The following is a 24,246-nucleotide window of genomic DNA, read 5'->3' on the forward strand; positions in this document are numbered from 1 at the left end:
TTTTGCTCATTGAAGTATCCCTTGTGCCTAGATACCTGGTGCAGATAGAGCCCCTTACAGATGCCTGTTGATTAAATGAAGAGATAAGCCTAAGAAGAACCTAAAGAACACTCATACCCCATCAACCCAAAGAAAATCCCTACTAACCCCTTGGAATACATCCTTTTAGAGTTCTTATTCTGGATATTTATATTTTGAGTTGGACAGAAATTAGTGGCGTAAAAGCAAGTCAGCCTCTTCCACCCCTTAAATTAGGAAAAATAGACCAAAACTTTTTCAAGATGCAAAAAGAGATATAAAATGCTCCAGAAGGACTTCCCTGGTGGTGCAGTGGTTAAGACTCCACGCTTCCAATGCAGGGGGCCCGGGTTCTATCCCTGGTCAGGGAACAAGATCCCACATGCATGCCGCAACTAAGAGTTCGAATGTCACAACTAAGGAGCCCGCCTGCCGCAACTAAGACCTGGCACAACCAAATAAATAAATAAAATGCTCCAGAGTGTATTAAAGTTATCGATAAATAGCAACGGCTGGAAATACTCATTTTTGACCATGCTTATCATTTCAACTACATTATCATGTTCACAATCTTGTTCCAAGTCAATTTGATTTCACTCAAAGCAATTTGAAACCACAATCTTGTTGGAATGGGTTTCAGGATGCAAACACCTGAGATTAATACAGTCATATATCAATAGTTTAAATTTTCCCTATTCCACTTTTGTTAATGTATATTGTTCCAAATGATTATTATTCTGAGAAAACTAGAATGCCTACTATGTGTGTTGACTGTATATAGGGGCAAACTCACGTGGCCCTAGAACTCTTGAGGATGACCTAGAATTGAAGCATAATGAGTGAGACTAGCTTTCTGTAATAGGTGGAGCTTCATTAACCATCCTTGAATGTCTACTATGTGCAGGCACTGGGCTAGCCTTATTACAAGACAGGACATTCTTTATAAACAGATGATTGAGGATAATAGGGAACACCTGAATCTGATCACATTGTTTAGGGTGTAGTGCACTGTGCATAGCACCACTGTGTGTCTGTGGTTAAGAAACCTATGGTCTGAGCCGTTGTATTATAGTCTATCCTGAAGACAGACAGTGTTAACACGAGATGGGTATTCATGGAGCCTGAAAGAAGGGAAATCAGAGAGCAGGTGTTTGCTACCCTGCCCAGCGTCATGAGCATTCTGCTTACTGGAACGGTGATGGGGGAATGCTTCGGTAGGTCCCTCCCACACCTGGATGAGATGCCCCTGAGGATGATGCCTGACCTTCGTGGTCCATCAGAAAAGTTTGGCAGCAGAAGTTGGGAGGGGTGGATGTACATATCCCATATCACATATTACATTCACTAGAAGTGAACTGCCCCGGTCCCACATTAATACACCCACCTTTGTGTTTATATATCCTCCCATCGAGTCTGGGACTCACTTCCTGTGAGCCTCCTCACAGCGAGCATCTTGACACCGTTGAGTTTCTGGGCCGACAGGGCTGAGGACCTGGACTCTTAGGGCACCTCCAGGACTCTGCTTGAGGAGCCAGACCCCCTCCCTGAAACAGAAACAGTTTTTTCATTGGCTCTTAAATCAAGCTTCAACAGGCATTAAGAGCTTATTTCTTGCTTCTTATTTTTTGATCCTGTGCCCAGAATCTTAAGTGTAACATAGAAATTAACCCCAACAATTATGGTGTATGGACTATCTATAAGACATAGTTAATGTCCTTATGTACGAGTGGGTTTCAGCTTGAGTCTGAGTTTCAGACTTTTCCAGGGATGTTTGAACTGGTGGGATGGAATTAGCAAAAGTCAATTTGCTTAGGGCTGAAGAGACTCCTGAGGAAGAATTTATATTGGGGGAAGAATGATCCAGGTATAAAGAGTCTGAGGAGATGAAGAAACCTTAATCATCTTAAGGGGGCTATTCTGAGAACATCGTGGTGTCTTCCATTCTTTTTATTTCCAATTAAAAAAAATGTAGTAAAATACACATAAAGCTTACCATCTTAACCATTTCAAGCGTACAGTTCAGTGGTGTTAAATACATTTTTATTATTGTGCAACCATCACCACCATCCATCTCCATAACTTTTTTTCACCTTGCAAAACTGAAACTCTAACTCCCCATTCTTTCCTCTCCCCAGCCCCAGCAAGCACCTTTCTACTTTGTCTTTGTGATTTTGACTATTCTAAATATCTATCATAAGTAGAGTCAAACAGTTTTGTCTTTTTTGACTGGCTTATTTCACTTAGTATAATGTCCTATAGTTTCATCTATGTTGTAGCATATGCTAGAGTTTCCTTCCTTTTAAAGGATGAATAATATTCCATTGTATGCATATAACCACATTTTACCTAACCATTCATCCATCAATGGACACTTGGGTTGCTTTCATGTTTTAGCTATTCCGAATAATGCTGCTATGCACGTGGTTGTACAAATATCCCTTCATTGTCTCCCATTATTGACTCTGCTAGACTCATCCCAAAGAAAGCAAGGGTGAAGTCCTTAAACCAGAACTGAAAGAAGAATTTCACTGAGGTCCCTATTAAACAGTAGGATCCAAGCAGTACTCATGGAGGGTAGCACAAAGCAGAGAGACATTCTCCCTCATTTCACCAAGGAAATGACACCACTGGGGTTCCACTAACTCAGGGGAGAAGAGTGGGGACACAGAGGAGTGTGGTGGCAGTGGCCCTGAGGGCTGGTAACTGAGCAGGGAAATGCAGTTCCTGGTAGATCTAGGTTGGGAGGTGGAAGAACCACACTGCCTGATGGGAGCAGACTTGTGATGATCCAGAAAAGGAAAGGATAGGAGGATAGTTCTGCTGGGGTCCAGGAGGGTTGGGCACTTGTAACAGCTGATTATGCCAGAGCCTGCTCTCTGCAAACTGATAAGCACCCCTGATGAGACTTAAAGGTTTTGGGGTCATCAATCTTGATATGCAAGCTGTAGATTAATCTTGTGATATATTTTGTCTGCTAATTTAACTTTAATGTATGTTAATAATAAGTCTGGTGAGAACTGAGCAGCAATAAAGAATGTATGATTCTTCCCCAAATAGGATGAAATAGATCTTTTGAAGCCATAGAGTTGCCTGCCCTACCCCATACTGCGACCAGTAGTGATTCAATTCCAGAAGCAAGGAAAAAGGAAACCAAACCCCTGAAAATATAAAGGGAGGATCCTTTTCCTTATCTGGAGTAGAACGTTTCTGAAAATCCAAAGGAAGCTTTTTTAGAAAGGACTATTCAATTCTCAAAAGATGGTTCTTGACATTATCTATAGGGGGTCCCTGAGGATCCTGAAGATTCTAACCTCCCATGGTCACAGCAGCTCCACCAGGGGCCCTCTTGTCAAGCCACCAGGTGACAACCAGAATCTTTCCCACAGGTTGCCAGCTGCGCAGTCCCCCAGGAGTGCTGCCAGAGAGGAGAGAGATGGTGGGTGGAGAACTTACCCAGAAGGAATCTTTGCCTCCCCCAGAAGGGAAGCCAGCACCAGTGCTCTCCAGAGCATCCGTGGGGCGAGGGACACACAACACACCTGGCAGGCTTCAGAGGCAAGGATGGAGATGTTAAGCTGCAGAAACTCGTTGGACATCTCTCCACCTTGAAGGCAAGGAATCGCTGTTGTTAAAGTCAATTAAGGTCTAGGAAAAAAAGCAGAATATATTTTCAGGGGATATTTGGGCATTTTATCAATAAAGACAAAAGGAAAGAGGATTCTACTCTGTGGATTAAAAGGTATGTGATGTTTCTCGGCAAGCTGTCAAAGAAAATTATATTACCCGAAACATTTATAAGAAGTGATGGCTGTGAGAAAAAGCAGTCCCCTTGAAGACTAAGGCTGAGAAATAAATGGTTATTAGGATCATGCTAGTGTATTAATATCTACGTCCTTGACTCCTGAAGCCAGAAGCATCAGCAGCCCAGAGACTAGCCACTGTACTTGGGGACCATTCTTCTGAAAAGGAAATCTATCTCTGTTGTTGCCTCTTTGTCACCTCCTGTTCATTCTCCTTCTTTAGCCATCAGACCATGGAATCCTGACTTACAGAGGTTACCCACAACATGCCAATGACCAAATCAAAAGGCCTCTTTTCCCATTCTTATAGGACTAGATTTTGTGCAGCATTTTACATTATTGACTACCCTTCTTCTTGAAACCTAAGCTCTCTCCCCAGCTTCCATGCTCTGTCCTGCTTCTCCCCCTGCCCTTCTGCTCATTCCTTTCAGCTTCTTTCCTCAGGTTCTCCTCGCTCCCTTTGCTCCTTTTCCTCTTAAAATAGCCTTTCTCAAGGCTGCAACCCTCACCCATACTTGCTACCTCTCATATCACATCATCCTTGGCTGCTTTCTTAATCCCTGGACAACTGTAGCTGGACATCCCACAGGTACCTCCAAAATTACCAAATACAAACTTAATTCATCTTCACCCCTCACACCCTCCCTATATCTGCTACTGCTATGATATTCCCTTTCTGGGTCAACGGTAAATGTAGAGGCAGTATAGTGTATTGGTTAGGAGCACCAAATTCTTCTAACTTCAGACAGTCCTGGGTTTGAATCCCTGTTAGGCCACATATTTGGGCAAAGATTGATCACTGAGCTTCAATTTCATCATCTGTAAAATTAGGGTTAATAATAGTACCAATTTCTCAGGTTTACTGAGAGGATTCTATGAAATAATGCACATAAAGGGTTTGGCCCAGAGTAAATAATAAATGCCAACTATTATCATGGTTAGCTTTCATCTATGCAATCACTTGAGTTCAGTACCTGGAAGTTGTGTGTGTGCATGTGTGTGTGTGCGTGTGCGTGTGTGAGACATTTTCTTTTCTTTCCTCCATTTTAAGCATTATTGGTCATCAAATCTTTTTTTTTCTTTCTTTTTTTTTTTATTGGTCATCAAATCTTATTGAGTCTGTAGAAACAATGTTTTTTGAAATTACTTTTTCTTCGTCACTTTTCTAGTCCTCATCATATTTCATTTGGGCTCTTATATCTATGCATTTCCTCAACTGCCAGATTAATTTTTCTTTAGTACAGGTTTTCTTTTTTGCCTCCTCTGCACTCGAAGGGCAATAGTTCCCATCACTGGACTATAGGATAGAGTCTAACCTTCTTAGTGTTACCGAACCCAGGTCTGGCTGCTCACCGCTTGAAAGCCAGTTCTCGACGGACAAGTGTTGGTAGGAAAGGAAAGCTTGCTTTATTTCAGAGGCCGGCAGCAGGGGGAGAGGGTGGACTCCTGTCCGAGAACCAACTCCCAGTTGCTGCTCCGGGGACAGGGGCTTTTAAAGGGGAGTTTCAGGGTTGTAGGTGGAGGGAGGGAGCAGAACAGCACAGTCAGCTCTGACAGTCATCTTGAAGTCAGTAATGTGGTGGTCTGATCAGCGTCATCTTGGTTGTTTTAAGTACGTTAACCTTTAGTTCCAGGGTTTGTTCCCATTTCTTTGAGGTCAGTTCTCGGAATTGTGTGAAGCGAAGTAGCTTATGTCATGGCTTCAATTTGGTCATCATGTAGTCATCTTCCTCCACCTGGTGGGGTCTTCAGTGTCTGCAAATCAGTTAACAGGATAGGGCTCAGAATATCAATAGCCCTTAAGGAGGAACTAAAGGTCCTTGACTATGCTTAATGATTAAACTATTATTATTTGGTCTCCTTTGACTGTTTTCCTTTGTTTCTGCATTTTCTCACTTCTCTGATTAAACTTATTCTTTGTCTAAAGTTTTTCCACAGACAAAAGGCAGGTTGAGGACATAGGGGGTGAGGCAAGGACCACAGGGTCCTGCTCTGTTTCATTAGCACCAAAATAAGACCCTTCACAACTGGGACTCAGGCTGTAATTTTAAATAAACTCCTCTCAATTCCCCCTGTCAAAGCACCAGCCACATAGAACTGCCACCTTTGCCCTGACTATCCCTCTGCTTAGCCTTTCTGATCCTTAGTTCACGCCAATCCCTCTGAATGGAATGCCTTCCCTTCTCTGTCTCCCTGAAAAACTTCTGATTCTTTTAAGGCCCAGCATAAGTGTCTAATCCTTAGTTAAGCCTTCCCTCATAGTCCTAGGAAGTCACTCCCTTCTCTGTGTTCCCTCTGAACGTAGCGCTCACATCTGTTACAGCGTTTATCACCTTGTTCTGGGGACGGTTGCACACAGTTCATAAATTCTATGCTAGAAATCACAGATTGGGTTTTATTTGCTTTTGCATCCCCAGAGCCTAACTGAGGGTGTGGCAAGAAGATGGCGCTCAATGAAGACTTGCACGTGACCATGTGAAAGAATGAATGACACAAGGGATCAGTCTCGGGGCAGGAAGGGTGGCATAGCACCAGAGTGGTGTGGAATTAGTCCCAAAGTGGGGGCAGTGCAAAGATGACTGTACTTAAGCTGACTCAAGCACAGGCTCTGTCTCAGCAGTTGTGTGACTCTGTCACTTCGACTTTACAAGCCTCAGTTTCTTTTCTTTTTGTGAACATGGGGTAAGTGTCCTCACCTGTTCACACCACAGGGGCAGTGTGAGAACCACTGAGAGAGGTGTGTAGGTAAGGAGTCTGTGAAGGGCTGCAGGGATGGAAGTTTCCCAGGACCCTAGTGTGAGGGCTGATCGCAGACCTGGATGAGGGTGCCCATCCTGTGGCTGTGACCACGAAGGTGCCAATTCAGGTGACGTGGGTCCACCAGTGGTGTTGCCAAGTCATAGTCCATAGTGGTGCTGCAGGAGCTAGGGTGGCTTACGAGGTGAGTGACGGACCTTTTCTGATAAGACAAAAGGAGCATAAAATAGACCCACTGAAGAAGGGAGGCTCGTGGAGCTTGGATGCTTGAATTCTCCCCAGAAAGGAAACAACTTGAAGTGTGGGTACCTGGTCACCATGTGGGATGGTGTGGGACTCCCCCTTGTGTTGTAAGTGCCCACATGGCTCCAGGTGGACGAGGGTGTGAGAGAGGGTTTCCTAAATGACTGTTGCTCATTCTACAGTCCTGTAGGGCTAGAAACAAGGAAAAGCTGACCTATGGGCAACAGAAGGTTCCCAGGAGAAGAAGAGGACCTCCACTGTGAAGCTAGACACAATTGACAGACTTGGAATTGGCTCTTCAATCCTCCCTATTTCTCTCTTTATAAAGGGAAAGAAAATTTAGTCCAAATCCTGTGTTCTACACCAGAAACATCTATGACCAAACCCAGGACAGCACCGTGGGGACCACATGATCTAGTGGGACTGTGGCAGTCACAGCGAATGCTGGTGGCCAGGCTGCCTGGAGAGAAGGGAAGCTCTGAAGTCTCTTACCTGAGGGGAGCCTTTGGCCAAATCATAGATGTTTGCATTCACCACCCAGGCAACTAGAAAGTAAGAAGAAAAGAAATCGAAGGTATGGCCTCATTAAAAAATATGGGGTTGGAAAGTGGCTCTCCAAGGACCCCTGGAATCAGAGGGAAAGCAAGGCCGCCATCTTGACCATCACAGTGAAGGCAACAGCCAGCCCTTCCAGCAGCCCAGTGAGGCTCTAGAGAATGCTGTCTCTTCTATGTATGTAGATGATCCTACAGCTCAGAAACATGACGCAGTCTGTCTGACATCACATGATGAGTTAAGAGCTCTAAGGAGGGAGGCCTTCAAGATGGCAGAGAAGTAAGTCATGGAGATCACCTTCCTCCCCACAAATACATCAGAAATACATCTACATGTGGAACAACTCCTACAGAACACCTACTGAACGCTGGCAGAAGACCTCAGACCTCCCAACAGGCAAGAAACTCCCCACGTACCTGGGTAGGGCAAAAGAAAAAAGAAAAAACAGAGACAAAAGAATAGGGATGGGACCCGCACCTCTGGGAGGGAGCTGTGAAGGAGGGAGAGTTTCCATTCACTAGGAAGCCCCTTCACTGGAGGAGATGGGGGGTGGGGGGGAAGTTGACAGTAACACAATCATAGTAGGGGACTTCAGAGCCACGGAGGAGAGCTCAGCCACAGGGGTGCAGAGGGCAAAGCGGAGAGATTCCCGCACAGATGATCAGTGCCGACCAGCACTCACCAGCCAGAGAGGCTTGTCTGTTCACCCGCAGGGATGGGTTGGGGTTGGAGCTGAGGCTCGGGCTTCAGAGGTCGGATCCCAGAGAGAGGACTGGGGTTGGCTGCGTGAACACAGCCTGAAGGGGGCTAGTGTGCCACAGCTAGCCGGGAGGGAGTCCGGGAAAAAGTCTGGACCTGCCTAAGAGGCAAGAGATCATTGTTTCGGGGTGCGCAAGGAGAGGGGATTCAGAGCACCACCTAAACGAGCTCCAGAGATGGGCGCAAGCCGCGGCTATCAGCGCAGACCTCAGAGATGGGCATGAGACACTAAGGCTGCTGCTACTGCCACCAAGAAGCCTGTGTGCAAGCACAGGTCACTATCCACAACTCCCCTCCCGGGAGCCTGTGCAGCCCGCCACTGCCAGGGTCCCGTGATCCAGGGACAACTTCCCCGGGAGAAGGCATGGCGCGCCTCAGCTGGTGCAACGTCACGCCAGCCTCTGCCGCTGAAGGCTCACCCCTCATCCATACCCCTCCCTCCCCGTGGCCTGAGTGAGCCAGAGCCCCCTAATCAACTGCTCCTTTAACCCCGTCCTCTCTAAGTGAAGAACAGATGCCCTCAGGCGACCTATAAGTAGGGGTGGGGCCAAATCCAAAGCTGAACCCCAGGAGATGTGCAAACAAAGAAGAGAAAGGGAAATCTCTCCCAGCAGCCTCAGGAGCAGCGGATTAAATCTCCACAACCAACTTGATGTACCCTGCATCTGTGGAATACCTGAATAGACAATGAATCATCCCAAAACTGAGGCAGTGGACTTTTGGAGCAACTGTAGACTTGGGGTTTACTTTCTGCATCTAATTTGTCTTGTTTTATGTTTATCTTAGTTTACTATTTAGAGCTTAATATCATTGGTAGATTTGTTATTGATTTCGTTGCTCTCTTTTTTTTTATATATAGATACATATATTTTTTTCCTTTTTCTCTTTTGGTGAGTGTGTATGTGTATGCTTCTTTGTGTGATTTTGTCTGTATAGCTTTGCTTTTACCATTTGCCCTAGGGTTCTGTCTGTCCTTTTTTGTTTTTGTATTTTAGTATAGTTTTTAGCGCTTTTTATCATTGGTGGCTTTGTTTTTCGGTTTGGTTACTCTCTTCTTTCTTTCTTTCTTTTTACTACATTTTAATTTTTTTATTTTTAACAATTAAAAATTTTTTTTCTTTTAATAACTTTTTAATTTAATTTTTTTCTTTCTTTCTTTCTTTCTTTCTTTCTCTATCTCTCTCTTTTTCCTTCTTTCTTTCTTTTTTTTCTTTCTCCCTTTTCTTCTGAGCTGTATGGCTGACAGGGTCTTGGTGCTCTGGCCGCATGTCAGACCTCTGCTTCTGAGGTGGGAGAGCCGAGTTCAGGACACTGGTCCACCAGAGACCTCCTGGCTCCACGTAATATCAAATGGCAAAAGCTCTCCCAGACATCTCCATCTCAACGCTAGGACCCAGCTCCACTCAATGGCCAGCAAGCTCCAGTGCTGGACACCCCATACCAAACAACTAGCAAGACAGGAACACAACCCCACCCATTAGCAAAGAGGCTGCCTAAAATCATAATAAGTTCACAGACACCACGAAACACACCACCGGATGTGGTCCTGCCCATCAGACAGACAAGATCCAGCCTCATCCACCAGAACACAGGCACCAGTCCCCTTCACCAGGAAGCCTCCAAAACCCACTGAACCAACCTTAGCCACTGGGGGCAGACACCAAAAGCAACGGGAACTACAAACTGCAGCCTGTGAAAAGGAGACCCCAAACACAGTAAGTTCAGCAAAATGAGAAGAGAGAGAAACACACAGCAGATGAAGGTAAAAACCCACCAGACCAAACAAATGAAGAGGAAATAGGCAGTCTACCTGAAAAAGAATTCAGAGTAATGACGGTAAAGATGATCCAAAATCTTGGAAATAGAATGGAGGAAATACAAGAAACGTTTAACACGGACCTAGAAGAACTAAAGAGCAAACAAACAATGATGAACAACACAATAAATGAAATTAAAAATTCTCTAGGAGGAATCAACAGCAGAATAAATGAGGCAGAAGAATGGATAAGTGACCTGGAAGATAAAATAGTGGAAATAACTACCACAGAGACAAACAGGGAAAAAAGAATAAAAAGAATTGAGGACAGTCTGAGAGACTTCCGGGACAACATTAAATGCACCAACATTTGAATTATAGGGGTCCCAGAAGAAGAAGAGAAAAAGAAAGGGACTGAGAAAAAATTTAAGACATTATAGTTGAAACCTTCCCTAATAGGGGAAAGGAAATAGTCAATCAAGTCTAGCAAGTGCAGACAGTCCCAAACAGGATAAATACAAGGAGAAACATGCCAAGATACATATTAATCAAACTATCAAAAATTAAATACAAAGAAAAAATATTAAAAGCAGCATGGGAAAAACAAAAAATAACGTACAAGGGAATCCCCATAAGGTTAACAGCTGATCTTACAGTAGAAACTCTGCAAGCCAGAAGGAAGTGGCAGGATATATTTAAAGTGATGAAAGGGAAAAAACCTACAACCAAGATTACTCTACCCAGCAAGGATCTCATTCAGATTCGACGGAGAAATTAAAAACTTTACAGACAAGCAAAAGCTAAGAGAATTCCTCACCACCAAACCAGCTTTACAACAAATGCTAAAGGAACTTCTCTAGGCAGGAAACACAAGAGAAGGAAAAGACCTACAATAAAAACCCAAACAATTAAGAAAATGGTAATAGGAACATACATATCAATAACTACCCTAAATGTAAATGGATTAAATGCTCCAACCAAAAGACATAGATTGGCTGAATGGATACAAAAACAAGACCCATATATATGCTGTCTACAAGAGACCTACTTCAGACCTAGGGACACATACAGACTGAAGTGAGGGGATGGAAAAAGATATTCAATGCAAATGGAAATCAAAAGAAAGCTGGAGTAGCAATTCTCATATCAGACAAAATAGACTTTAAAACAAAGACTATTACAAGAGACAAAGAAGGACACTACATAATGATCAAGGGATCAATCCAAGAAGAAGATGTAACAATTGTAAATATTTATGCACCCAACATAGGAGCACCTCAATACATAAGGCAAATACTAACAGTCATAAAAGGGGAAGTTGACAGTAACACAATCATAGTAGGGGACTTTAACACCCCACTTTCACGAATGGACAGATCATCCAAAATGAAAATAAATATGGAAACACAAGCTTTAAATTATACATTAAATAAGATGGACTTAATTGATATTTATAGGACATTCCATCCAAAAACAACAGAATACACATTCCTCTCAAGTGCTCATGGAACATTCTCCAGGATAGATCATATCTTGGGTCACAAATCAAGCCGTGGTAAATTTAAGAAAACTGAAATCGTATCAAGTATCTTTTCTGACCACAACGCTCTGAGACTAGATATCAATTACAGGAAAAAATCTGTAAAAAATACAAACACATGGAGGCTAAACAATACACTACTAAATAACCAAGAGATCACTGAAGAAATCAAAGAGGAAATCAAAAAATAACTAGAAAAAAGTGACAATGAAAACACGATCACCCAAAACCTAAGGGATGCAGCAAAAGTAGTTCTAAGAGGGAAGTTTATAGCAATACAAGCCTACCTCAAGAAACAAGAAACAACTCAAATAAACAACCTAAACTTACACCTAAAGCAATTAGAGAAAGAAAAACAAAAAAAACCTCAAAGTTAGCAAAAGGAAAGAAATCATAAAGATCAGATCAGAAATAAATGAAAAAGAAATGAAGAAAACAATAGCAAAGATCAATAAAACTAAAAGCTCGTTCTTTGAGAAGATAAACAAAATTGATAAACCATTAGCCAGACTCATCAAGACAAAAAGGGAGAAGACTCAAATCAATAAAATTAGAAATGAAAAAGGAGAAGTAACAACTGACACTGCAGAAATACAAACGATCATGAGAGATTACTACAAGCAACTCTATGCCAATAAAATGGACAACCTGGAAGAAATGGACAAATTCTTAGAAATGCACAACCTGCCGAGACTGAACCAGGAAGAAATAGAAAATATGAACAGACCAATCACAAGCACTGAAATTGACACTGTGATTAAAAATCTTCCAACAAACAAAAGCCCAGGACCAGATGGCTTCACAGGCGAATTCTATCAAACAATTAGAGAAGAGCTAATACCTATCCTTCTCAAACTCTTCCAAAATATTGCAGAGGGAGGAACACTCCCCAACTCATTCTACGAGGCCACCATCACCCTCATACCAAAACCAGACAAAGATGTCACAAAGAAAGAAAACTACAGGCCAATATCACTGATGAACATAGATGGAAAAATTCTCAACAAAATACTAGCAAACAGAATCCAACAGCACATTAAAAGGATCATACACCATGATCAAGTGGGGTTTATTCCAGGAATGCAAGTATTCTTCAATATACGCAAATCAATCAACGTGATACACCATATTAACAAATGGAAGGAGAAAAACCATATGATCATCTCAATAGATGCAGAGAAACCTTTTGACAAAATTCAACACCCATTTATGATAAAAGCCCTGCAGAAAGTAGGCATAGAGGGAACTTTCCTCAACATAATAAAGGCTATATATGACAAACCCACAGCCAACATCATCCTCAATGGTGAAAAACTGAAACCATTTCCACTAAGATCAGGAACAAGACAAGGTTGCCCACTCTCACCACTATTATTCAACATAGTTTTGGAATTTTTAGCCACAGCAATCAGAGAAGAAAAAGAAACAAAAGGAATCCAAATCGGAAAAGAAGAAGTAAAGCTGTCACTGTTTGCAGATGACATGATACTAAACATACAGAATCCTAAAGATGTTACCAGAAAACTACTAGAGCTAATCAATGAATTTGGTAAAGTAGCAGGATACAAAATTAATGCAGAGAAATCTCTTGCATTCCTATACACTAATGATGAAAAATCTGAAAGAGAAATTAAGGAAACACTCCCATTTACCATTGCAACAAAAAGAATAAAATACCTAGGAATAAACCTACCTAAGGAGACAAAAGACCTGCATGCAGAAAACTATAAGACACTGATGAAAGAAATTAAAGATGATACAGACAGATGGAGAGGTGGTATACCATATTCATGGATTGGAAGAATCAACATTGTGAAAATGACTATACTACCGAAAGCAAACTACAGATTCAATTCAATCCCTATCAAACTACCAATGGCATGTTTCACAAAAGTAGCACAAAATATTTCACAATTTGTATGGAAACATAAAAGACCCCGAATAGCCAAAGTAATCTTGAGAAAGAGAAACAGAGCTGGAGGAATCAGGCTCCTGGACTTCAGACTATATTACAAAGCTACAGTAATGAAGACAGTATGATACTGGCACAAAAACAGATATATAGATCAATGGAACAGGATAGAAAGCCCAGAGATAAACCCATGCATATATGGTCACCTTATTTTTGATAAAGGAGGCAAGAATATACAATGGAGAAAAGACAGCCTCTTCAATAAGTGGTGCTGGGAAAACTGGACAGCTACCTGTAAATGAATGAAATTAGAACACTCCCTAACACCATATCCAAAAATAAACTCAAAATGGATTAAAGACCTAAATGTAAGGCCAGACACTATAAAACTCTTAGAAGAAAACATAGGCAGAACACTCTATGACATACATCACAACGAGTTCCTTTTTGACCCACCTCCTAGAGAAATGGAAATAAAAACAAAAATAAATGGGACCTAATGAAACTTAAAGGCTTTTGCACAGCAAAGGAAAACATAAACAAGATGAAAAGACAACCCTCAGAATGGGAGAAAATATCTATAAATGAAGCAACTGACAATGCATTAATCTCCAAAATTTACAAGCAGCTCAATATCAAAAAACAAACAACCCAATCCAAAAATGGGCAGAAGATCTAAATAGACATTTCTCCAAAGAAGATATACAGATTGCCAATAAACACATGAAAGGATGCTCAACATCACTAATCATTAGAGAAATGCAAATCAAAACTACAATGAGGTATCACCTTACACCAGTCAGAATGGCCACCATCAAAAAAATCTGCAAACAATAAATGCTGGAGAGGGTGTTGACAAGAGGGAACCCTCTTGCACTGTTGGTGGGAATGTAAATTTATACAGCCACTATGGAGAACAGTATGGAAGTTCCTTAAAAAACTAAAAATAGAACTACCATATGACCCAGCAATTCCACTACTGGGGATATACCCTGAGAAAACCATAATCCAAAAAGTCATGTACCACAACGTTCATTGCAGCTCTATTTACAATAGCCAGGACATGGAAGCAACCTAAGTGTCCATCAAGAGATGAATGGATAAAGAAGATGTGGCACATATATACAATGGAATATTACTCAGCCATCAAAAGAAACAAAATTGAGTTATTTGTAGTGAGGTGGATGGACCTAGAGTCTGTCATACAGAGTGAAGTAAATCAGAAAGAGAAAAACAAATACACTACGCTAACACATATATATGGAATCTAAAAAAAAAAAAAAAGGTTCTGAAGAACATAGGGGCAGGACAGGAATAAAGACACAGACGTAGAGAATGGACTCAAGGACACGGGGAGGGGGAAAGGTAAGCTGGGACGAAGTGAGAGAGTGGCATGGACATATATACACTACCAAATGTATGATAGATAGCTAGTGGGAAGCAGCCACATAGCACAGGGAGATCAGCTCGGTGCTTTGTGACCACCTAGAGGGGTGGGATAGGGAGGGTGGGAGAGAGACGCAAGAGGGAGGAGATATGGGGATATATGTATATGTATAGCTGATTCACTTTGTTATAAGGCAGAAACTAACACACCATTGTAAAGAAATTATACTCCAATAAAGATGTTAAAAAAAAAAATAGGGAAAAGTAAATAACAAAAAAAAAAAAAAGAGCTCTAAGGGGAACATAAACAAGTCTCGCAGCTGCATTCTAGTGTCAGCATGGGTTATAGCTGTGCCTGTCCATCATCTGCGGGAAATATCTCAGAGTCACGGTCCCCAGTCCCTGGTCAGCCTGCCTGTCTGGGTCAGCTGAAGTGACTCAATAGGGTGCAGCCAGAAAAATAGGGTCATTACAAAAATTAACTGTTTTCTAAAATAAAAATAAAATTTCTATAAAATGATGATACTAGCTAGTCTAATTTTTTTTAAAGATTTTAAAAATATACAAAATTGGGAAAGTAGAAAATATCACAAAAGTATATAAGGAAATGTTTTGCACAGCACAAAGCAATTAGTAGGAAAATCTGAGTGTTATAGCTATTACTAGGAGATTATAAATTATCAAAATTGAGTGAAGGTGAAAATTTTAAACCTAAAAACCAGTAACAAGGAAGGAAATTGTGAAAGTTACCATTAAGTCTTCAATGAGTAGATGTTTAGTATATGTAATCACATGACATCATTAGTTATTATTCCCCTGTTATAAATTTATGCAAAGCATACATCAAGAAGGAAAGCTCTAAGAGAAAGTTGCTGAGAGTAGATCTTAAAAATTCTCATCACAAGGAAAACCAGTTGTAACTGTGCATGGTGGTGGAAGATGACTACACTTATTGCAGCGATCATTTAGCAAAAATACAAATATCAAATCATTTTACTGTACACCTGAAACTAATATGTTACATGTCAATTATACCTCAATTAAAAAAAAAAAGAAAGGAGAGCTCTCGAGTTCTTTTCATGAAGAGCACTGATACCAAAGTCTGACAAAGGCAGATGACAGAAAGAAAACTATAGCCAGTGGTTCTCAAATTTTGGGTCCCAGGACATCTTTACACTTTGAAAAAAATCACTGAAAATCCTAAAGAGCTTTTGTTTATGAGAGTAATATTTACCAATAGTTAACATACTAGAACTTAAAGTTTTTTAGATTATGTATTTATTAATTTATTTACGATAACCATAATAAAACCATTAAGTTAATACATAAATGACATGTATTCAAGTAACTACATCTTCGAAAATAAAAACTTTAAATAAGACTGACATTGTTTCACATTTTTTCAAAACCGTTTAATTTCTGTGTAAACAGAAGACAGATGGGATTTCCTATCTGCTTTTTACACACAATCTGTTGAGATATCACATGTTATGTAGTCTCTGGAAAACTCTACTGCATACTCGTGAGTGAATGAGCGTAAAAGGGGATAATAATGTCTTAGTATTACCATGAAAATCGTTTTGACCTTTTAGGGGGTCTCCCCTAGAAGGATCTTGGAGATCCCCAGCGGTCTCCAGATCACGTTTTGAGAACCTCCGCTATAAGTCAATTTCAGTCATGAATGTTGATGCAAAAATCTAAGTGAAATATTAGTAACAGAGCCCAGCAGTACATTGAAAGACAAATGTACCATGTCTAAGTGGGATTCAGGGATGTAGGAATGTTAGGAAATCTATTAATACAGATTTAATATACTAATAAGTCAAAGGAGAGAATCACTTAGTCATTTCAACAGATGCTCAAAGTATTTCACAAAATTCAACATTCATTTCTGATTTAAAAATCCTAGGAACGAAGATATGATAAAATAAGTGTATCTCTATCCAACAACCAGCCTCATGTTTAATTAAAATATACTAGAAACACAAGATGAGGGGGTAGAAATTTCCTGAGCACTCAAGGAACTCAAGTTCTCACTGGGGAAGCGGATTGCCCATGATGGTGGTTGAATGGGGAAGCAGCAGCAGACCCTGATGGATGTCAGAGGTGGTAGATGAAGAATTAATGATCAGCCAACTTAAACCACGAGCTCTCACCATGTTCCATTCCCTGGGTGTACTTACATATTGGTGAAGCAATGAGCAGGGGTGACTACCCAGGTTTCCCAGAGATGCCTGGTGGCAATCTGCACACTGACCTGCTATGACCAAGAGCTGACTGTGGCCTCCTGCCTCCCACAGTCTGGCTGGAAAGGGATCTGGAAGTGGGAGGGGAAGTGGTTCCACAGAGCCCACCTGGAAGGGGGCCAAGAAGGCACATCTTCATTACCCATGGGTCCTCCTCAACGTCAAGTCCAGGTCTGAGCATCTCCCTTGTGCTGGAAACTCTAATAGACACCTGGGAATAATGAGAAATGCTTATTGTATTCTAGAGAGATTTTATATATACATATATATATATATATATAGAAATGGATGTTTCACCCAAGAGTAAAATATCAAGCTCACCCTTGACTTCCCCTCTTTTTTGCCTCAATTATCTAGTCACCAAACACTTTAGATCCTATATTCACAAAATATCTTGCATCCATCTCCTACCTTTGGGCTTGGGTCTTCAATATTGCTCACCTGGACTACTCTCCCTGGGGTTAAGCTTTCCCTGTCCTCCTCCCACTCCCAAATTAACCACCAAAGAGCGCTTGTTTTGATCATGTCACTCCCCTAGTCAAAACCATCCAAGGGTTCCTCACAGTGTTGGGAATAATGTTGACATCGTATTTATCTTTGTGGGCCCCAGTCAAACACCAGTGTCCTAATCATCTCAGAAGTTATTTCAGTATTTTCTTGTATTGTGGTTTTCTGTGCACATTTCCCCTTTTGTTGTCAATTTTATTGAAGTATAACATACACACAGAAAAATACTCAAGCAATAAAATACTTTGAATGTTTTTCCAAGAAGTACAACCAGAGCCCAGATCAAGAAACAGACTAGCAGAATCTCAGAAGACACTTCAGGAGCCCAGTCTGGTCACTGCTCCTGCAAAGCGTAACTGCTATCCTGACATCTAACACCATATATTAGTCTTGAAGGCTCCTAGTTTTACATAAATCTACTCTCTATCTGTACATATAAGCTTCATTATTAGGATATAAATTCCTTGAATATAGGTTAGTACCTATCCTGTTCCTCTTTGTATCCTGCCTCCCCCACTCCCTGGTCTCTGGTACAGAGATTTGTCCAGAGAGGACACCAAATCAGTATCAAGCCAGTGTGATGGGTTGTCAACAAATGAGGAATATAGGTGAAGGATAAACAGGTGTTCATTGTATTATTCTTCCATCTGTTCTGTAGATTTGCAAAATTTCAAAATAAAAAGCGAAGGAAGGACAAAATTACTTACTGAATGATTTAAGGAATCCAGGTTAGGTGTGCTATTTAAAACAGGACACATGTAAATTCCTGTTCTTGTCCTTAAGTTTTTATGTGTATTTGTATAAGGGAAGAAGGCCCTAAAGTAGGTGTGAGTTCAGGGAGAGGGAATCGGGAAAATTGCTCTTATTGAGCTTTTACACCAGGAGCTATTTGTGGATTATTTAGTTTTATTCATCAAATATTTATGTGGCATCTCCTGTGTTCTGGGCACTATGGTGAGTGCTGTGGGATAAAATGACCAATAAATCTAGCCAAGTGTTGTAATGAGACTCCTTGGCAGATACTGAGAGAAATGGCTCTGCTGAATATATCGCCCCCTGGTGGCCAAGAGCAGGAATCACCGCAGGCACACTTTACAAAGAGTTTCTACCCAGGATATACATGCATCGTGAGGTCCAAGAAGCCAGAACAAAAAAGACTCAGATGGCTTCTATCCCTCCTCATTAAAAGGAATACTCTTCTTCCACATTCTCTATTACTTTGTATTCTAAGTGTCAGATAATTTATAAAACTAAAAAACTTTGTAAATAATTAAAAATTAGGTGCTTGATCTTTCTCTTGACAAACTATCAAAATGGCAAACTCTGAAAGCTTCCTTACCTCCAGCCTCTGCCTGCCCCCCTCACCACGTTTTCCACAGGGACTGGGATGTCACACGTGGATGTCAGCGGATGTCACGGAGGAAACAAGGAAAAGAGAAAGCCCAGCGCTCCTCAATGCTCACCAATGTGAAGACATAGCGGTTCACTCACTTCTTTTCCAGCGGATGGCTCTTGTGAGTCAGACCACAATCTGGCACACTATTTAGCCATCCCTACTGAATGAATCACTCAAGATGGGAATTTTGATTCTGTGACTGAAAATATTTCAGGGTTGCTTAGAGCAAAAGGGACAGTGACCACATCCCATCCAGCTCTATGTGATGGCTTTTGTGAGGCGGCAACTTGGCCAGGTTACAGCCCCCGGTTATTCAATCAAACATTAGTCTAGATGTTGCTATGAAGGGATTTTGCAGATGTAATGAAAGTCCCTCATCACTGACTTTAGGTAAGGAAGACCATTCTGGATCATCTGGGTGGGCCTGACGTCATTAGTTGGAAAGGCCTTGAAAGCAGTGTGGAAGCTTCCCCCAAAGAGAGAAGAAATTCTGCTTGCGGAGAATGGCCTCAGCCCATGCCTGTGGAATTCCAGTGTCCTGTGACCTACCCTTTCTGCCTGCCTGCCTTATGGACTGACTTGCTTAGTCAGCTCCCACAATCGTGTAAGCCAATTCCTGGTGTATTAGCTTGCTAGGCAGGCTGTAACAAAATATCACAAACAGGGTGGCTTAGAAGACAAAAATTTATTGTGTCACAGTTCTGGAGCCTCGAGGTCCAGGATCAAGGTGTTGGGCAGGTCGATCCCTTCTGAGGGCGGTGATGGAGAATCCATTCCATGCCTCTCCTCCAGCTTCTGGTGGTTTGCTGGCAATCTTTAGCATTCTTTGGTTCATAAATGATGTATCACTCCCATCTCTGCCTTCATGTCCGTATGATGTTCTCCGTGTGTGCGTGTCTCTCTCTCCAAATTTCCCCTTTTATAAGGACACCAGTCATACTGGATTAGGGCCCACACTAATGACAGCATTTTAACTTGCTTGCCTTTGTAAACACTCTATCTCCAAAAAAGGTCACAGAATGTGACCTTAGGTACTGGAGGTTAAAACTCCAATATATCTTTTTGGGGTTCTTGGTTGAACTGAGAATAGTAAAATCTGTGTACTTCTGGTAGTCACATTCTCCAAAACAACTTACCAGAAGCACTGGATTCTTCAGGTAGTACATTCCATGTCTCCAGAAACACTGATTCATTCTCTAATCCGGAGATGTTAAAATCTGGGTATAAGCATAATACAATTGCTCAGCTCACACAAACAAGGCCAATGTTTGGGATTTATCAGAAAATTATTATTGTTAGAATTCTGGGACTTCTCAGTCAGTTAGACTCTATGGGTATTTGAACTGGAAAGTGGAGTATTTTAACTATAACCTGGCTTTCCCAATAAGCAGCTGTTTACCGCCCAATAAGAATGAACAACTTGAGAAGCCAATAACTGGCTTTGTAGGATTTGGACAGAGTGCTCATGGGGTGTGAGAGCTTGGAAGGAAGCTGTGTCTTCAAGTGTCTAGGGACTGGGGGTTGGTGAAGATATTTCACATTTGAGCCTCTCTGATGTGTCACACTTGCTTGTGGCCAAGTACACATCATCTGATTTAATCCTCACTACATTTTTACCAGGCATGTATTATTCTCCCGTTGTAAGATTGAGGAGGATGAATCCTACATGACACTTAGATCACACTTCTAGTAAGGACAGGCCAAGATTCAGACATACAGCTGATCTTCATTCTTCACGGATTCTGTATTTTTGAATTCACCTACTCGCCAACGTTTGTTAACTCAAAACCAATACTCATGGTGCTTTCACGGTCATTCGTGGACACATGCAGAGCAGTGGAAAATTTGAGTCACCTGATCACGTGTCCTGGCTGAGGTCTAGTGAGGCCACACTCTGCCGTCTTGTTTCAGCTCTCATACTATAAACAAGCATCCTTCCTGCGGTCTGTTAGCGCCACTTTTTGTTTTGCTTTTTACATTTTTGGGCTTTTTGTTGGTGATTTTGCTGTTTGCAATGGCCCTAAACATAGTGCTGAAGTGCCATCTAGTGTTCCTAAGTGCAAAGAGTCTGGGTTGTGCCTTACAGAGAAAATACATGTGATGGATAAGCTTTGTTCAGGCATGAGTTATAGTGGTATTGACCATGAGTTCAGTGTTAATGAATCAGCAATGTATATTAAATAAGGTGACTTGAAACAGAAACCCACATAAAAGCAGAGGCTGATAGGAACCTAACTCTATTTCCCCAGGAGCAGTGGTTCAGGATTCACAGATTCAGTGAATAATGAGTTGACTGTATCCATGCTGGTCTCTAAACACTGCCCTTTTTACCACGGCAGGAGGATGAGACTTGGGACCTGAGGAGTTGGTGCCTCAATCTTCTTACCTGTTTTAGGAATGAAGGAGACTGCAGCCTGGAAGCCTCTGAAGGTCATGTTTTCATCGGACTGGAAGCTGATGGACATGACCCTGGAGATGCTCACCACAGGGGCGGGGACAACAAAGCCACACAGTCGAGCTGGTTCAAGCCCAGCCCGGGCATGACATGGTCAAGGGCCCAGCAAACAGACGTGGCATTGGATAGAAGAAAACAATTGTCCTTCAGGTAACTGTTAAGAAATCAACCTTTCCAGTGTATGTCACAATTCATTTCCAAAATAGAAAGGCCGAGTGCTCCTTTGTACTGTGTATTTAACCCCGTCAAAATTTCAATTCTGTTTATCTCCCAAACACTCCCACTGGGAATGCCACTAAGGGAACTTGTTCCAGCCACAGGGCTTATTTCAATGTCACTTTCCCCTCTGACCCCTGGTTCATTGTGAGCCTTCCACATTTTCTGATCAAATGGTTCTTTGATTCTCCCTGAAGCTCTTCCCGCCCCTGATGGAGGAGAAGGAGGAGAGGTGGTGAGAGCCTAGGAAGTGATGGAGATGGTGCAGGGGAATGAAGGAACATTGAGCCACATCCTTTTTATTCCCTAAAAGGATTCCCAAGAAGGACCGGGTCCGAATGCAAACCAGGGAAGCCGAGGCTCTCAGGGAACACAAACCTATTTCTTTCTTCCTTTCTACATCCCTGTGCACGCTCACATAGTCGGAAGTGCAATCTCCACTTTCTTCTATTTCCAGGTTCTGAAAGGAAAGCTGAGAAGACTCCATGTTACATCCAGAGTAAACAATATGAATGCATTACCTCATTTTGATCAAGGAGAGGAATCTGGATTGTTCAACTTGCTCTAGAGCGTGACCTTAGATGAGAAATGTAACGGGGGCATTCATGAGTGGGTTATATGACTTAGGAAAAGATGTTAAACCACAGGCTCCCAAACCCTCTGAAACATCTAAGCACCCAATTACAGGCTGAATAGAAGGGTGGGGAAAAGTGCAAATATTTGAGCTCCCCAGTTCCCTCCTTGGAGGAGCAAAGAAACAGCAAAGAACAACATTTGAGCAATCTGATAGCCCTGACTAACTGAGAGGAGCAGTGAGAGATAGAAATGATGAGGTAGCAGCTTAGATTTTTTACACACAAATGATGGGGATTCAATGGAGCCCCAGCACTTGGCAAAAGACACAGGCCTGCGCGGCTAGGACAAAAGTGGAGGGAAAGGATGATTCACGGTGAATGAGACATGGGGAGAAGGAGACGTGTCAGAAACAGGATCCGTTCAAACATTTCTTAAACCCTTACTGGGATACTTTCTGAAAATAGACCCTTTTCGGTTACTTTGACCATTGTGTCTTATGGAAAGGGTTTTAAGAAAAGGAGGAAAATTACATAAATTTTTTTAAACCAGAAATTTCCATCACAGGGGATCTAGAATGCCTATAATAAATAACTTACAAGAAAACTTAAAATATTTCTAAAAGTCAGATATACCTGTTCCTTTAATATCAATAATATTTAAAATTTAGAATTTAAAATGTTTGAAGTTGGTAAGCAGAACTTGTAGAGCAATAAAATTTATGAATAATAATAATAATTTTAAAAAGACCCTTCTCTCTTCGAGTCAAATGGTGTGCACATAGTTACGACTTGTCATAACAATTTACAAATGACCGTCCCGGATGGGTCCTGCAGGACGCTGCTGTCACTGGCCGGGTGTGAGTGCATCTTTTCACGGATGCACAGCACTCAGTGTATTTTATTGCACAGATGTTTTTGAATCACTTCTAGCTCTGATATGTTCAGATTTTCAGCTAAATTTTGTCTTCTTCCTCCTTCCATGCATACGCTCATACTTAAGATTTTCTCCTCTGTCAGTAACATAGTTTCCCTTAATCCTGCTTCATCCTGAACTGTCTGCCTTGACTCTGTTTGGGTTTCAGAAACTTTTAGAAAGACAACAGCTACACTTGTCTTACTTACTCCGTGTCTTCTTCTCCTGTGTGATCTTGTTTCTGCTCCTAACATCTGACTTCACTTGACCTTTCAGATGACACCTCCCCCACCTCCTCTCTGCTGTTCAATTGTCCATCCCAACTATTCTACCTTTTTATTGGGGGATGAGGTGGGGACTGTATAACGGGTGCTTAGTCCTCCTTCTCTTTATTTTTTAAAAGAGTTTTGTCCTTTTACTTTGTTAACATTTAAAAGCACATTTGAATAGAACAAAAGGTTTCAGAGCTGTACAATGGTTTCTCTGCGGAAGGAAGAGAGAAAAGAAGGAAGGAGATCAAGATCTATCAAGAGAGAGAGAATGGAAGGAAGGAAGGAAGGAAGGAAGGAAGGAAGGAAGGAAGGAAGGAAGGAAGGAAGGAAGAGAGGGAGAGAGGGAGAGAGGGAGAGAGGGAGAGAGGGAGAGAGGAAGAGAGGAAGAGAGGGAGAGAGGGAGAGAGGGAGAGAGGGAGAGAGGGAGAGAGGGAGAGAGGGAGAGAGGGAGAGAGGGAAGGAAGGAGTCCTCCTTCTCTTTAAACCCTAACTTGGTGTGGGAAATCCAACCTATCGGCCATACCTTTTTGTTTGTTTGTTTTGTTTTGTGTTTTGAATTAAAGGCTTCATTCTCTGGACTGTCATAACACTGCACCAATTTGGTTCTATTCCTGGGTCTCAGATCTCTTTTGGCCTCTTAAATATACAAGAACTTTGAGGTCTTGTTCACCCTTACTCCTTACCCGTTATTTTATAGTTTACTTTGTCTCCTTCATACACTCTCTTGCTTTCAATTATTATTTTAAGAGAAAGACTTCTAAATAATGCCTAATTCCAACCTCACCCTGACTGCAGTGTCATCTACCTGAAGGCATTTCTGCAGATGGCCCACTAGTGTTAACTGAACAAACACACAAATGGCCACAAACACCGCGAATCAAAGGCTGAATACACTCTGTATCCTGACATTCAAAGCCCTCCATACTTTGATCTCAGCCTC

At 41.7% G+C, this 24,246-nt stretch overlaps 1 protein-coding gene across 4 annotated transcripts in view; it reads right to left on the reverse strand.

The window, feature by feature from the left end:
* Nucleotides 1-24,246, reverse strand: part of OVCH2 (ovochymase 2) — a 60,361-nt gene that overhangs the window by 23,635 nt on the left and 12,480 nt on the right. The window contains exons 1-7 of one of the 4 annotated variants that reach the window (XR_011075361.1): nucleotides 18,819-18,975; nucleotides 17,081-17,183; nucleotides 7,311-7,363; nucleotides 6,515-6,777; nucleotides 5,172-5,573; nucleotides 3,472-3,663; nucleotides 1,403-1,562 (exon numbers count right to left, since the gene is read on the reverse strand). Coding sequence is in view for 1 of the 4 variants with exons in the window: in XM_068554741.1 (XP_068410842.1) it covers nucleotides 19,739-19,791; nucleotides 20,012-20,092; nucleotides 21,262-21,393; nucleotides 21,925-22,018 (360 nt within the window). In the remaining 3 variants the exon portion in view is untranslated. Of the gene's footprint in view, nucleotides 1-1,402; nucleotides 1,563-3,471; nucleotides 3,664-5,171; nucleotides 5,574-6,514; nucleotides 6,778-7,310; nucleotides 7,364-16,983; nucleotides 17,184-18,818; nucleotides 19,792-20,011; nucleotides 20,093-21,261; nucleotides 21,394-21,924; nucleotides 22,019-24,246 lie in introns of those variants that run through there. The other 3 variants (XR_011075363.1, XR_011075362.1, XM_068554741.1) reach the window with 3 other exon arrangements.

The sequence above is a fragment of the Eschrichtius robustus genome, chromosome 11, assembly GCF_028021215.1.
Source record: "Eschrichtius robustus isolate mEscRob2 chromosome 11, mEscRob2.pri, whole genome shotgun sequence".
Lineage (NCBI taxonomy): Eukaryota > Metazoa > Chordata > Mammalia > Artiodactyla > Eschrichtiidae > Eschrichtius > Eschrichtius robustus.